Here is a 14,949-nt window from a genome sequence, read left to right as displayed (position 1 = left end):
ACCAGTTAACTTCCGTTGACCTTGGTCGATACCATAGATATAATAGGACTATTATATATATAGTCGATACACTAACTAAGACACAACAGAAACTAGTTTAATTCAGATGGTTTCAATGACATTACACAAAGTGGAGATAATGATGTCTTTGTCCGCTGACCTTTTCTCGAAAGTGATCGTTTTTCGCTCTTGTTTGTCCTCCGAAATATTGATTCACTGTTCTTTGGTTCCATTTTTCTTTAATTTTTTGACATTTGGAGTGCGTCACTTGGAAAGTTTTTGCAATGATCTAAGCTTGAAAATTCCCCATGGTTGAAACTTACCTTTCTATTTCCAAGCAATAAAATGATGTCAAGAGATTTTCGTGGACCAATGATGAATTCTTTTCAAGGAATGACAGGTACGCAGGTGTATTGTGGGGTAGGTAAGTGTAATATTTAGTTCAACTAGTTCAAAAATATATGCTCCTGAAAACATGTCTCTTTCTTCTTGCTATGAATGTAGTGTGGCAAGAATGCAAGAGGCATGTCTATTTCTAGACACTACTATGAGCAACAAAAATAGTACATTTTGCACATTTCAATAAAGTTAAATTGTCCAGCAAATTAGTCCAATGTTTTATTTTACATAACTTTAACAGCCACTTCTTATTGCATACCTTATTGTGGTCTTCTTTTTGGTAATATTACCATTTATCCACAAAAAATATGTGTTCTTTATTAACCTTTAGTTTTCTTTTTCTCAGCAAAGTATCGACCACCATTTCAACCTGCACAAACTTCAATGGTGAGTTGTTGCTTCCTTAACTTAATGATATATAATGAATGATACAATTAACAGCTATTTTCATTGTTGTTAAAATATATCAAAGATGTTTTTAATTTGACATGTTGCCTTTGTTGTGTCCTTACACTTTATCATTTCAGTTTTTATTTTAAAGTTACTTTATGTATTCCCTGGAATAACCAATGAAATCCATTCTATTTCATCAGGGTCAGTGGGCTGCCTCAGCACCTGGTATAAACCCAACCATGCTTGGACTCACCCAACAGAGATTTCTTACCCATCGACCTTTTCTGGTAAATTCAACATTTTCCCATGAGTTCTCCAGGAAACAATTTTATAAAGAAGTCAAAAATTTTTTATTATCTCCTTCAATTTAGCACACAGACATGCAAAATATGCCTGCACCAAAAGCACCAGATAAACCATTGATGCCTTATATGCGATTCAGCAGAAAAGTATGTTGCAACATATTTGTTATCTGTTTGAATTTATTTACTTTAATGTAACATTGCTTCAAAAGTCATACAAAACATAAATATGTCATGAATTTTGTTTATTGTTTTTGGTTTAAATTGACAGGCAACTTTCAGTATTATTTTGTGGTTAGTAATTAGTATTAGAAGAATACATCAAACTACCTTAACCTCTTCGGGATCTGGTGTACAATTTTTTAACATATGATTCAAATTTGAATTAAAAGGCAGTATGAAAGTTTTTTTAACTTTGTACTATCCTTGAGTTCGTTGTTATCAAACATAGGCAATGAAAATGTGATAATTTTTGTATTTTGGCAATTTTTCCATTCATTATAAATGTTGTAAGGGATGAAAACTGTCTCGTGTGTCCTGTTTGGTATCTCTAAAATGTAGAAAACTGTTTGATTTTTTATTTGCTTGATAGGTTTGGGAGCAGGTGAAAATTCAAAATCCTGATGGAAAATTGTGGGATATTGGTAAAATTATTGGTCAGATGTGGAGAGATCTTCCAGATGAAGAACGTCAGGTGTGTTTAAATCTAACACTAAAAATAGACAGAAAATTTAACCTTGAAAAACAGGAGAGCAGTTTGCAAAAATCACATTTTAAAGGGCTTGTGTAAGGAAAATGGATTTTGATATTGGATTTTTCTGTGTTTTAGTGCTGGGATTGGCCTGAGAGATGTATGGCTAGATTTATAGTTTACTGATCATTTCAAAATTGTTGCATACAGTTGTTGAAAATACTAAAATTATTTATTGAACATTATATTATTTTAATTTATTTTACAATATTTATTTTATAAATTTATTTTTCACCAGGTATTTTTTGATGAATATGAAATGGATAAGGTGGGCATTACCATATTTGTTTAACTTTTGATCATTAAATATCAGTACTTTATGTTTTGTGGTTCATTTTAAGCTCCAATACAATGAATCTATGAAAGCCTATCATAATTCTCAAGAATATCAAGCATGGATTGCTGCTAAAGGCCGAGGTATATTATTTGTTGTTTTTGTCAAATACTCTGTTTAAATTGTATGTTGTTTGGACAGTAGAAATCTGTTAATGCATGAAAACGGGAACTGAACATTCTAGCACTTGGGAAAACTAATTTCCATCTTAAATGTAATTATTGAAGTGGATATGGCACCATATTTTTTATTGTTTTAATTAAACTAAAAATTTGAGGGACTTACTTTTTAACATTGTTTGTATGTTTTCTTCAGGAACTGTTCAAAGTTTTTGTGTTATTTAAAGTAGAGAATTTATGATCAGTCGTTTCTAATTTAGTATCCGTTATAATGGAATCATTTTATGATGAAAAGAAAGTTCGTTTACTGTTTTAGGCAATGTTTGATTTAGGATCTTCACAGTGAGCATTAAAGTGTAAACAAACTGCTCTATAAATGAAGTATCCAACTTTTTTTTCTAAAGCGCAACAAGCTTTACAGGAACAGCAGGCTCGCGCTAGAGGTGTTGATCTTTCTTCGTTTGACGTAAGCAATTCCTTCATTTCGTACGTTGAAGAAGAAATTCCACTTACATCTTATTGGTCGACTTTAATATTGTCGCTATTTTTTTCAGATGCAAGACGCTAGATTTAGCTTGGAACCTCTCATAGACGATGGTGAGCATTTTATGAGGCAATTTTGGTGGTAGTGCGAAGTTTAAGTTTAAAACTCAAAGTTCATCAATAGATGAGGAAGATCCATTCTCTGTGAAACATGTGGCTGCCAGTCGATTTCATCGAAATCAAAAGCTTATGGCGGACATATTCAGCGACGTTGTTGTTCCTGATTTAAGGACAGGTCAGTGAACATGAGGTTCAATAGTGAGTTCATGACAGTGGCATTGTACAAACCCCGAAGAAGTTATCCCAATATTTTCATTTTTACCCCCAAGGTTAGCTACCTATACCTTGCAGTGGTGATTTTCTGTTGATCTTGCGCAATGCAAACATTTTCTGGTTGCTCTTAACCACGTATCATGACAATTGTTATTCGTTTGAAAAAAAAGATGAAGATTCAAAATCATTTTCTTATTATTCAGTTGTTACTACATCACGCATTCACATGTTGAGGAAGCAAGTGAAATCTCTTGGTGAACATCAGGTAGATGTATTCATGACTAGAAATCAAGCCATTTTAATGATCTGAAACAAAATAATATTTTATGAATGCTGTTGTTGGCCATAGCCAATGTGGTAATTCATAACGACATCGCTAGGTTGATCTCTAAATATTTATTGCTGGTCAAGCGTCTTCGAGTTGCTTTGACCATCCCCATAAAGTTCTCAAAGAATTCAAATGCAATTGTTATGTTTTTGTGCTGAGTTATTTTGGTAATGTTATATCGTATTTGTATATTTCTCTGGCAGAAAAAACTCGAGGTTGAACTTCAACAAATCCAGGAAAATTTTGATGAAAAGAAGCGAAAGTTTGTCGAAAGCAGTGAGTCATTTAATCAAGCCCTGAAAAAGGTAACTTGCGTGTTGTTAGCTGAATGACCGCAAGAATGCTAGTACAGTTGTTTCTAGAACCCAAACTGACAAGGCTACCTTGATATTTTTCAAAGACCATCTTTGTCAAGCAATTTGCTTCGCTCATATTTTATTTTGTAAAACTTTCAGGTACCGAAACTATCGAAAGTTAACGAGGTATGACGTTTACACCATTTAAAAGCGTTGTGATAACATTTGATTGTTGAGTGTGTATAGTGATTTTTGGAAACGCGATTTTCTACGTCATGGTTACGGAATTTGGATAAAGTTCACAACTGTCATAATGTTGATTGACTTTGAGTTTTCAATTCAAATTAATATAATTTAATTTGAATTAATGAACTATAATTTAATTTGATTTGTGTAAATGGGGGGAAGGGGTATTTTTTGTTTGTTGTTTTTTCTTGGCGTTCGGCTTTGTATTCGTGAGAAATGGGCAAGAGTCTTCGAAAGCTCACAGTAGGACCTCCCCGCTAGTATAAAAATTATTTCGCAAAGTGTAAAACAAGCGTAAGATACAAAAAGCCATACAATAAATTCTGTTAATCTTATTTGCTTGGTTTGATCTTGTACAAATATATGTCTTGTCCTGCATCATTGCCTATGTAATATTTAGGATAGGATCACTTCCATACGTACATTGTCAAACGACATAAATGAAAGGAACTTTTAGAACATTGTATCGTAATGCATCCATCATGATCAATTGCTATTTTCATGTGTTCATTTCCCCTTTTCCCCTTGCATTTTCCAGCTTTAGACTTGACACTTTTGATGAGTGCAGTGAGTCTGAAATACAATATTTATATTCAATGAACATGTTCAATCATGATTTTAAGACAACGAAATAGTTGTTTACACTTACCCAGGGTCAACAAGTCTTTTTTCATCTAAAAGGAAAATATATAAATTTTAAATAACAAGTAAAAGCCTAAATGCAGAAGATAAACGCTTATACGAGAAAGATGAGGGTGGCAAGAAAGCATCACGCTGAGTCCCAGCATGTCATACTGAAAGGGAAATTGCAGAAACCAAGAAAAGCTTCAGTGGAGAACACTGTGTCACATGCATAAGTAATCTTCACCGATTAATAATGACCAATGAGTGGCATCGAAGTAGAACACGACCACTATGCCTGCACAGTTTATTTCACCTTTAAAAGTTGGATGGAAAATCATGCAGTTACGTACGTATAAAGGTTTTGATTATTTTGGTAATTTTGACACTAATTAGAGATTAATCAACGTAAATGACCATATAGCATAAGGGACAATGAATGATCTATGGCCTATGTTCAAAGCGGATTTGTACAAGACCCAAACTGGCGCCTTTATTGCAAACACAGGAGTCTATCTAAAGTATCACAAAAAAGTTGGTTCGATGTATTGAATTAGCGATATGGATTAAGAAAGGTCCGAAACAACGTCAGCGCATTCATTTCCTGGTTTATAGTCACCCATCAAGGACAGTCTGGCTCATGTTCAAAGGTTTTTTCAGTGCATCTCAAGAGTCCACAATTGGCAAATACTTACACTTTGTGCAGTGAGGTTAGTGAAAGTATGGTTGCCACATCAGTTGGAAAAAACCTTTTGATGTACTCAATGTCAAAATACTTACCACAATTTTGAATTTTTTTCTTCTCAATTCTATTTGTGTTCATTTCATTATTTTTGTTTTCAGAACGGCGCTGTTTCTCACGGATTATTGAGTCCATTGCTTTTGTTTTTCTGCAAAAAAAAAGAGGCAAGGAAGAAGTTATAAGTGGAAGTCGCGCTGTAGTTATATAGGCACATGCAACAAGCAGATTGTTGCTTAAGTGGTCAACTACGTACTTAAATTGAGGATCAGAAGGATCCACAGCAAAAAGATGAGAAGAATATAAAGCGGAGAAACGGCTGTCGTTAACATTGATTTCAAAATTATCTTTCATATTTTCCTCGGTCTTTTGCTTTCGTTTCTTCCTCGACTTTTCATTCTTCATTATTGACTTTAAATTGAAGTGCTCACGATCGTCATCGTCGTCCATCATGAGCAACTGAAGTTCAGCCTTAATTGGAAAAGACGGATTGGTTGAAACACAAACATTACTGCTAAGTTCCTTAATGATCCCTACTGTACCTCTTTCTTCCTATCCTCTACAGTTAGCATATTATCTTCCCTCTTGATTTTACGTTTTTTGCTTTTCCTGACTGTTTTTCCTTTCTTGAAATATCATTTCCGTTCTCCGACGTCCTTTCTTCAGCAAAAAATGGATCACTAAGATCAACATCAGCCGGTAGTTCGTCGTCACTGAACTGAATCTCTGATTGGCTGAAGCAATAACAAACACTTATGGTTGAGACATAAGTGGTAATTAAGAGTTGGACAGAGTTCGCATGCTTACTCGTTATTTTCCTTCAGCTTTTCCTGCTGCTTCTTTCGTTTTTTATTTTTTCTTGTTTTGAGATAACTTTCCCAAGGCGTCAATTCTTTTCGTGACGTCTCATCTTTTATTCTCTTCACCAATTCTTCGGCTGACGCCTTCAAGCCAACATCCCACGTGATCTCCATTTCCTTTTCCTCTGGCTCTTCTTTTTTCTTTATTTCTCCAAGAATCTCCTAAGAAGCGAGAATGCAAATTAATACAAGGCGATGACTTTTGGCAAAAATATTCTATTATGGAAGGATCAAAATGGATTTTATTACATTAAAATATCCAATTTGAAGATCTCCATACACGCTTCACCTTGTATTTAGCGATTTTCTTATCCTCTTCCTCGTCACCAGACTCCTCAGATGCACGAGCGCTGTCGTCATCACTGGACGAAGCAAGATAAGCTTTGAAATCAATGTCAAGTAGATCATCTTTACTGAAGTTTCTCATTGTCGTTTGTACACGACGAGGATCTGTCTCGTCCCAGGTCAAGCGTACGGTCGACTGTTGTAAAGCTGTTGTGATGAACCTACGTATGGATAAGTACAAAATTGCTATGCAACTTAATCATATATCTTGCAACAACAATCCGACGTAGAATACGACGTATTTTATACTGACTCTGAAGGTTTGTAGCTTTCTATCGATGGCATTTCGGTCGCTTGTGACGTAGGCTTTCTCTCAAAAGTCATGTGATCAGGAATGAATCTGAGATCGACAAGGGAAGAGCTCGCTTCGTATTCCAAACCGTTGCATTCCTCATATATCTTTTCTGCTGTTTCTGTTTCAAACAAGATAGAGATAATATCAAAAATATGGATGAGAAAATGAATCACAAATGAAAGTTTACCAGGCGCGTCACACTCAACAACGGCATAGAAATATTTCAATCTATTAATTTGATAACGACGCAACTCGTCCTCATCAAATTCCTCCTATCAGACAAAGAATGAATATTGTTGAAATTAAATACAAATAACAAGAACAGGATTATTTACTTCAAGAACCTGGTCATGTTCACTTGCTTCATCATGATCTTCACGTTCCGCGACAAGTTCCATTGGTCCAATTTCATCTTCTCTTTCCATCCTTTCCAATCCAAAATCTGAAGGATAAATCTACAGCAGACGATACCATATATAATTTTCCATCAATCACCCTAACCATAATTGTTTCTCTTATATATGTACTGGCCATTTGAAATGTTGTACTTACTTTTACTGATAAAATACTGCCGCCAGATGGTACAAAGGAATGTAGGAGAACTAGAAATACAATAAAGAAAAGGTGTAGTTGACATACATTTGGGAAATCCAGCATAGGTCAACCATAACCAACTGAAACCTCAACTGGTGTATTATTCATGTGTAACCTATGTATTATTCACGTGTAACCTATGTATTTGTCATGTGTAACCTATGTATTTGTCATGTGTAACCTATGTATTTGTCATGTGTAACCTATGTATTTGTCATGTGTAACCTATGTATTTGTCATGTGTAACGTATGTATTTGTCATGTGTAACCTATGTATTTGTCATGTGTAACCTATGTATTTGTCATGTGTAACCTATGTGTACATACCATAAAGATCGTCTACTGTTATTTTATCCCAATTCATATTGCAAACTGCTAGACGACGAGTTGCTTCTTCAGTCATGGGTACATTGGCATCAAAGTCATGCCAGTTATCCTTAAAATAAACAAACAATCATTTACTCCTTGTATATTCTCTCAACCATAATGTGTTTTTATAACTTACATTAGTTTGATTTTGGAAACTCTTCATAACTTCATGTTCTGTTGGAGACAATGTCATATTCTTGTTTTTTGTTTCATTTTTATGTATTTTTTTACTTTTTCCATTTTCCTTGACTTCAACACTATGCTTCCTCCTGGCATTGTTCTTTTGCTTAGTTTTGTCCTCGGGAATGACCTCTGAAAACTTCTCACTGTCCCTACAATAATCTGTAGCTCAGTTGAACAGTCAACAAGACAAAAATTACACTTAAGCACAGTAGAGAAAAACCTGCTTTCAAGATCACCTGAACAAGGTTTAACAACTAGAAAATTGAAAATTATTTAGTATGTACAGTACCTATTTTTTATTCAAAAACTATATCAATAAAATGAAGACAAAAAAAGAATACTGCAAAAGCAAAATGTTTTTCACACTTTGTTCATCTTCATCAGATATTTCATAAAATTTGGAAAGATCTTCTGATGCACTCTCCTTGACTTTTCGTCCCCGTTTGTCAACAAAATCTGAAAGCAACAGTATGTTAGTGATGCTTAAGTTTCATTAAGTTTTCTACAATTTTCATGCTTAGTAAAGTTACTTTCTGTTAATTAGTTTAAATGTTATTCTAAACTCTTATTGCAAATAATTGTAGCTACAAGTTATAGCACTGAATCTGAAAGTATCTTGCCATTTATAAATCAAAGGTACTCAATTTGACGTATAAGTATCTCATACATTTGAAACTTTCTAGACTCATTTAAAAATTTATTTTTAACAAAAACCTAACTCTGGTTTTTCAAACAAGTTTTAATTACATTTTGTATTGAAATCTTCATCATTGAACATCTGCTGGAATCTTGAATCGATCTTCACTTTCTTTTTCTTGTTGGGTATAATCTAAAACAGAGTTCACTGTCATCAACGACAAGACTGACAACTTGTCAGTGTCACGATCAAAGTGAGTCTGTGACTGAGTGTGTTAGTGACTAAGTCTGACTGAGACTCCTTTCGTCTTGTAAAATTTCGAATAATTTTAGAACTGTTCTCACCCTAAAACGAGGATCTTTCTTTATGTGTGAAAATCTTTCGTCGATATCCATCATTTTAGTATATATATTCAGCTATGCACATGCCTTGAAATATTTCGCCATATTGGGAAAACGTTAATATACCGTATTACTTGACGTATTGGATACTTCACATAATTATTACCACTTGGGTCAAATGTCCAATCTAATCAAGGACATGTAAAAAATCAAATTTAGATTTCTCCGTTTTTTTTTAACAGAAATAAAATGATTCTTAAACACTTGTTTTTCATTTTGTAGATTGTGCATAAAAAAAATAACAGTGTCTCCGTTGATGGCCGTAAATGCAAAGGATGAATTTGCATTTCACGTGCTTAAACGCATCAACAATAGTGCGAATTTTGCTAAATGTGAAAGAAAAAATTGATTTCAAAGTAAATGCAGATAAAAATCACAAATAAAAATAAGAAAAGGGGTCTGATGCAAAATTTTGCCTCTTTTGATCTTTTTTCTATGACTTCCCGATGGAAGTCAATTTTTAATAGTCAGGAAACAGAGGGCAAACCGAACACCCTTTCAAATCCCCTCCTAACCTCAACCTTTCACTCAATCCTCAATCTACAACCCGAACTGAGACGACGACACCGGGACGACGCCAGAAGCTCAACAACGAATACTAGCAGTTTCCTGGCATATTTGCCCCTTTTTAACTTTGAAATAAAAATATACAATATACAAGGTGGTCTTGAACCAGAGAAGGAGTGTCCTCCAAACCGTCAAGTGTACCTCTCAGCCAATGATAAACTAATTGCAGCTGAAGTAAATGATAAGCTAATTGCAGCTGAAGTAAATTTATAATTGGCATTGTTTTTTTGCTTAGTTTTGTCCTCAGGAATGACCTCTGAAAACTTCTCACTATCCTTACAATAATCTGTAGCTCAGTTGAACAGTCAACAAGACAAAAATTACACTTCGAGCACAGTAGAGAAAAACCTACTTTCAACATCACCTTTTTATAATTTATAAAAAGATGTTATGAAGTATAATGAGAAGAAGGAACAAGAAAGGTTTTGGTTTTTTTTGTATATTTTGATATTATGTAACTTTTTCAATCGAAGGCAATCCTATGACTTTGACGAAACTAAAATAATGGATGCGATACGGCTCCCCCGAAAGAACGCTCATACAGCAAAAACTTCGAGATCTTCAAATTTGTCAGTTGATGGGATTCTGCATCTGTTTGAACTATCAGGCAACGATCATGTCCATGCATTCGCTGAAGGAAGGCATTTCTATGACGTCCGCAAGTCATGAGAACACAAACAATTTAGAAATTTGCGGTGAAGTCATCAACGGTATAGAAAAGAATCGAATTTCTAAATCTGTCGATAGTTTTGAAGCATTTCTCGATGAGATGATGTGAATATTAGGTTAATTATGCATGTCGTGGAGCTTAACACTTTCAGCCGTTAAGATCAACAATCAAACTTTCACAACAATAGCAATAAATGAAAAACCAGTCAGGTGCAAGAATAATCATTGTTATAAAGACAGAAAATTTTGTACTGTAGGATTAATGTGTTTTCGTTTATGCATGCATAATAATGCATGTAAGAACATAAAATCCACTTATAAATCTGCCGAGATTAAGGCCCGTTTACATTATACCGGATTGCTATCGTAGCAGGTTGAATATTCTTTAAATTAAAAGGCAGTGAAATTGTTCAACGTCAGAAAAACAATCAAACAGACTAAATCTATCAGCTTAATAAACTTTTACTCCGAACAGTTACACCCTTAAAGCAAGTGAAGATGTCGTGATCAGCAAATCCGGTGTAGTGTAGACGCAGCCTAAATTTGAACAGAAACAGCAGCAGCAAGTGCAATAGCAAGGATGAAAAGGCGAGACCACGTTAACGTTGATGTTAAGAGAAAATTTCTCGGTAACTGGAAGGGAGTCTCAACGTGGATTGAACGTAAATTATTAACTATCAAAGCGGAACTACTACGAGTTAACGACGTCTACCAGATAAACCAAATGTTAATTGACATACCGGACCAAATCTAAGCATTTGACAAGCATACAGTTTGTATAGAAGCTATGGAATTGAGTGATAGCTTAACGCAACAAACAAGAGCGCCGTGAAGACTATGCAGATTGTTTCTTACAACATCCGATTTCCTCATCACAATGCTTAGAGATAATATGGCTGCGTTGTCAAATATGTGGTGATATGTTATAAGTGTCATAAACCATTGAAATGTAGGATATGACTCGTGAAATTGACATTCCTAAAGAATACACCTCAAAATCGGAACGATAGGAAAATTCATTTCCTATATATATATATTATACAAAAGTGAAAAGAAGACAAGTTATCGGCTGCTTTAAAGCCTCCACCAACGTCAAGCCAGAAATATGTCATCCTCTTATTTAACTACGACAAGTGCCATTGGGTTAATAAAGCAAATATCGACAGCAGCCGCTAAAGAAATCTGCATTGCTTAGCCATAAAAACGTGCTGCTTTTGAAAGACTTACTTGTCTCTATCTTTTTCAAAAGAAGACATAAGAAACTACGGATGTTTTACTAATGTATTACAAAACTAACATTAATATAAATGTATTTATTTGTACTACTCTTTCATTTTTTCTACCAACATTCCTTCTTCGTGTAATTTTTACGAATATGATATTTGCTTTCTTGCATTTTCTTTGACTCGAAGCTCTTCCATAATCTTGTTTCGAGACCTTTAAAGGTCATTTTTTTTGCATTAATTATTACAAAGCAGGAATGGCACATTAAATTGAGCATTAGTCTCCAACGAACTCTCTGGTCTACTACAAGACACAACCTTTCGAGGTTGCAAAGTGGAGGTTCAAACCCTGTCTGCAATAAGGTAAAGTTAGATCTAGGTTGAGCTAAGAAATGAGGAAATAATGCTGATTAACAGTGCCAAAATGGCATTTCTATTACTGAGCTTTTAGAGAATGGAATGCGACACTTAGTATAAATTCAGAAAAATTCGCTCTCCGATGAGAAGGAGGAAGGAGGAGAGCGAAGAAAAAAAAAGATAGGATCCCATGCAAAAAAACCACTCTTAAAAAAACTAAGTCTTTTTCTCAAATTTTTTTATGACTCCCTGTGATCAGGGAGTTATTTTTTTAAATTTTGAAAAGTCAGGAAACCCAAGAGCAAACAGAACGCCCTAATATTCCCTTTCTTACCTCCGTACACTTGTTCCTCAATTCAACTTTTTGTCTTCCACATCCGCCTCGTACACCTAAGTGTGTCAGCAGAGGGGCGAACCAAGGATCTTGTGCACGGGAGGTCAGTGATGTCGAACTAAGCGCCCAACATCGGCCAGTTGAGCTAAGCGCTCATCATCGAACACTTAGGTTTTTTTTGCGTATTTGATCATTTTTTTAAACTTTGAAGTGAAAGAAAACGATGACCAGATCAGTATTGAACCCGAGATGGTGCGATAGCCATACTATCAACCATAAGTGTTCCACTCAGTAAAGAAAACAACATGGATTTGAACCTAGGAAGGTCTGAGCACCGCACCGACAACTATACCTCTCATCCAGACGAGAGACTTACGACTTCGATGAAAACATGTCAAGTGATTAGCAAAAACCAACATTTATTGCATCCATTTCTTCTGGCTCAAATTTACAATGTTTAGTATGTTTGATTTATTATTTGTCACCCTCACTCCATTGATGAAGAAAAAAATTTACTTGGCTTCCCTATCAAGCTCTAAATAACATAGTTTGGCATTTCATGTTCTTACAGCAAGGACCAGGACGTATAAAGTATACAAAATTTTAGGAATTGCCATGTGGTAAATCAAGACATTTACGCGCATGTTCCTTAGTCAGTTTAATGGCGTTGAAGGATTATTTTGTCTGTTTAGACTTAGCAAACGTATTTTTTATTATCATACATAACAACATTGTAATAGCTTCTACAAAAACTAATAGTTTCCGTGGAACAGTCATCACTTTTTCTTATTTTGTAATTGAGTTTAAACACTTACCTATGTAAGTTTACAGAGGCGTATGACATTCTGTTAAAATCGTTCGCTTTTCTTTGTGGCAAAAAATCATACTCGTGTTTAAAGGTGACATTGTCCATTCAACACTAAACTTATACAGTTACGACGCGCTTTGGAACAAGAAATAGTATATTTAGCAAAAACGTGCTTATAGTAATATAACAGACTTCAAATGTAATCAATGTAATCGTCATTTTTATCTTCTCGATGTAATCAATATGATCGTCATTTTATATGAATAAAATGTCAAAAAATCGTGGGGTTGTCTTGTAGACTTTTAGTAGACTTTTTCTAACATAATTTTTACTGGATTACTAAAGTGGTGTGTTTACAATTTTGAAAGACTTAACTATAAAGAAGAAATTACTATTTTAGGAAAAATTTACAAATAAAGTATATTGGAAATCTTTGAGGTACAAAACGAATCTAACAATATTGTACTTCTTATCTTATTAAATACCTGATTCCATAGTTAAGCTTTGTCAAAGCAAAAACTTTGTTTTCAGAATTTCATCTTTGACATTAGACAATAGAGTTTAGTGGAAGAATCTTTTAGATTATAATCAGTCTACTGGGAGTTAAGTTACTGACTGTTTTGTACATACTTCTATAGCTTTAATTTCTGCTCTGCGTTTTTCAAATAACTTCCAGCCAAGGGAGTTACGAGCTTACGCAGACTGACCTTGTTCATTCTTTACATTCATGATAAGTCTTGCCGCATTATTCAACAACTTTTGGAGCCTTTCACAGTAATTTTCACGTGTTTGTCTCAAACCTCACAACAATAGTCAAAATATGGCTCGATTAAAGAGGATGAATACCAAAACCTAACTGCTTCTATTAAAAGATATTCTTATTTTCTTTACAGCTTCAATACCTAACGATATTTTATTTGTAATATATATTCAAGGTGTTATTTCCAGTTCAACTGTTTGTCTATTTGAACTCCAAGAGCTTTGGGACATTTTACTCTTTTGACTTTTTTGTTCTTGATTGTAAGGGTTGGTTTGATATCAATTCTATTTAAATTTGCGTCAAAAGACGATCAAAATGTATTCTGTCTTCACACGCCTTTGTAAACTTACATAGGTAAGTGCTTAAACTCAATTACAAAATAAGAAAAAGTGATGACTGTTCCACGGGAACTATTGATTTTTGTAGAAGCTACAGAAGATTACAATGTTGTTATGTATGATGATAAAAAATACGTTTGCTAAGTCTAAACAGACAAAATAATCCTTCAACGCCATTAAACTGACTAAGGAACATGCGCGTAAATGTCTTGATTTACCACATGGCAATTCCTAAAATTGTGTATACTTTATACGTCCTGGTCCTTGCTGTAAGAACATGAAATGCCAAACTATGTTATTTAGAGCTTGATAGGGAAGCCAAGTAAATTACTTTCTTCATCAATGGAGTGACAAATAATAAGTCAAACATACTAAACATTGTAAATTCGAGCCAGAAGAAATGGATGCAATAAATGTTGGTTTTTGCTAATCACTTGACATGTTTTCATCGCAATCGTGAGCCTCTCGTCTGGATGAGAGGTATAGTTGTCGGTGCGGTGCTCAGACCTTCCTAGGTTCAAATCCATGTTGTTTTCTTTACTGAGTGGAACACTTATGGTTGTCAGTATGGCTATCGCACCATCTCGGGTTCAATACTGATCTGATCATCGTTTTCTTTCACTTCAAAGTTCAAAAAAATGATCAAATACGCGAAAAAACCCTAAGTGTTCGATGATGAGCGCTTAGCTCAACTGGCCGATGTTGGGCGCTTAGTTCGACATCACTGACCTCCCGTGCACAAGATCCTTGGTTCGCCCCTCTGCTGACACACTTAGGTGTACGAGGCGGATGTGGAAGACAGAAAGTTGAATTGAGGAACAAGTGCTCGGAGGTAAGAAAGGGAATATTAGGGCGTTCTGTTTGC

The 14,949-nt window shown here is 34.7% G+C and overlaps 2 protein-coding genes across 2 annotated transcripts; one reads left to right on the top strand and one right to left on the bottom strand.

Annotated features, from left to right (window-relative positions):
- Positions 1 to 124: 124 nt before the first annotated feature.
- On the top strand, positions 125 to 4,319 carry LOC124452891 (SWI/SNF-related matrix-associated actin-dependent regulator of chromatin subfamily E member 1-like). Its single transcript, XM_047003522.1, has 13 exons — positions 125 to 400; positions 746 to 786; positions 993 to 1,079; positions 1,164 to 1,241; positions 1,687 to 1,788; positions 2,084 to 2,113; positions 2,187 to 2,262; positions 2,703 to 2,764; positions 2,853 to 2,895; positions 2,966 to 3,076; positions 3,318 to 3,379; positions 3,646 to 3,747; positions 3,898 to 4,319. Exons 1-13 carry the CDS (start codon positions 346 to 348, stop codon positions 3,928 to 3,930), a joined length of 882 nt encoding a protein of 293 aa, XP_046859478.1. The 5' UTR covers positions 125 to 345; the 3' UTR covers positions 3,931 to 4,319.
- On the bottom strand, positions 4,302 to 9,238 carry LOC124452892 (ESF1 homolog). Its single transcript, XM_047003523.1, has 17 exons — positions 8,972 to 9,238; positions 8,738 to 8,819; positions 8,357 to 8,446; positions 8,211 to 8,244; positions 7,944 to 8,139; positions 7,766 to 7,874; positions 7,397 to 7,446; positions 7,180 to 7,299; positions 7,032 to 7,116; positions 6,803 to 6,962; positions 6,494 to 6,710; positions 6,152 to 6,366; positions 5,998 to 6,057; positions 5,601 to 5,888; positions 5,386 to 5,495; positions 4,634 to 4,658; positions 4,302 to 4,557 (listed from the first exon to the last, which is right to left on the bottom strand). The coding sequence occupies exons 1-17, from the start codon at positions 9,023 to 9,025 to the stop codon at positions 4,392 to 4,394; spliced, it is 2,061 nt and encodes a 686-aa protein (XP_046859479.1). The 5' UTR covers positions 9,026 to 9,238; the 3' UTR covers positions 4,302 to 4,391.
- Between the last annotated feature and the right edge of the window lie 5,711 nt (positions 9,239 to 14,949).

This window comes from Xenia sp. Carnegie-2017, unplaced genomic scaffold (assembly GCF_021976095.1).
Source record: "Xenia sp. Carnegie-2017 unplaced genomic scaffold, XeniaSp_v1 HiC_scaffold_25, whole genome shotgun sequence".
In the NCBI taxonomy this organism is placed as follows: domain Eukaryota; kingdom Metazoa; phylum Cnidaria; class Anthozoa; order Malacalcyonacea; family Xeniidae; genus Xenia; species Xenia sp. Carnegie-2017.
This window is presented reverse-complemented; position numbering and strand designations above follow the sequence as displayed.

What these genes read in the sequence shown, in the direction of transcription:
- LOC124452891 (XM_047003522.1), top strand. Translation starts at nt 346, where the DNA reads ATGATGTCAAGAGATTTTCGTGGACCAATGATGAATTCTTTTCAAGGA. An exon ending in TTGATCTTTCTTCGTTTGAC is followed by an intron (nt 2,765 to 2,852) that starts GTAAGCAATTCC and finishes TATTTTTTTCAG; the next exon opens with ATGCAAGACGCTAGATTTAG. An exon ending in TTAATCAAGCCCTGAAAAAG is followed by an intron (nt 3,748 to 3,897) that starts GTAACTTGCGTG and finishes TAAAACTTTCAG; the next exon opens with GTACCGAAACTATCGAAAGT.
- LOC124452892 (XM_047003523.1), bottom strand. Translation starts at nt 9,025, where the DNA reads ATGATGGATATCGACGAAAGATTTTCACACATAAAGAAAGATCCTCGT. An exon ending in TGAAGATTTCAATACAAAAT is followed by an intron (nt 8,447 to 8,737) that starts GTAATTAAAACT and finishes TGTTGCTTTCAG; the next exon opens with ATTTTGTTGACAAACGGGGA. An exon ending in AACAGTAGACGATCTTTATG is followed by an intron (nt 7,447 to 7,765) that starts GTATGTACACAT and finishes TTGTATTTCTAG; the next exon opens with TTCTCCTACATTCCTTTGTA.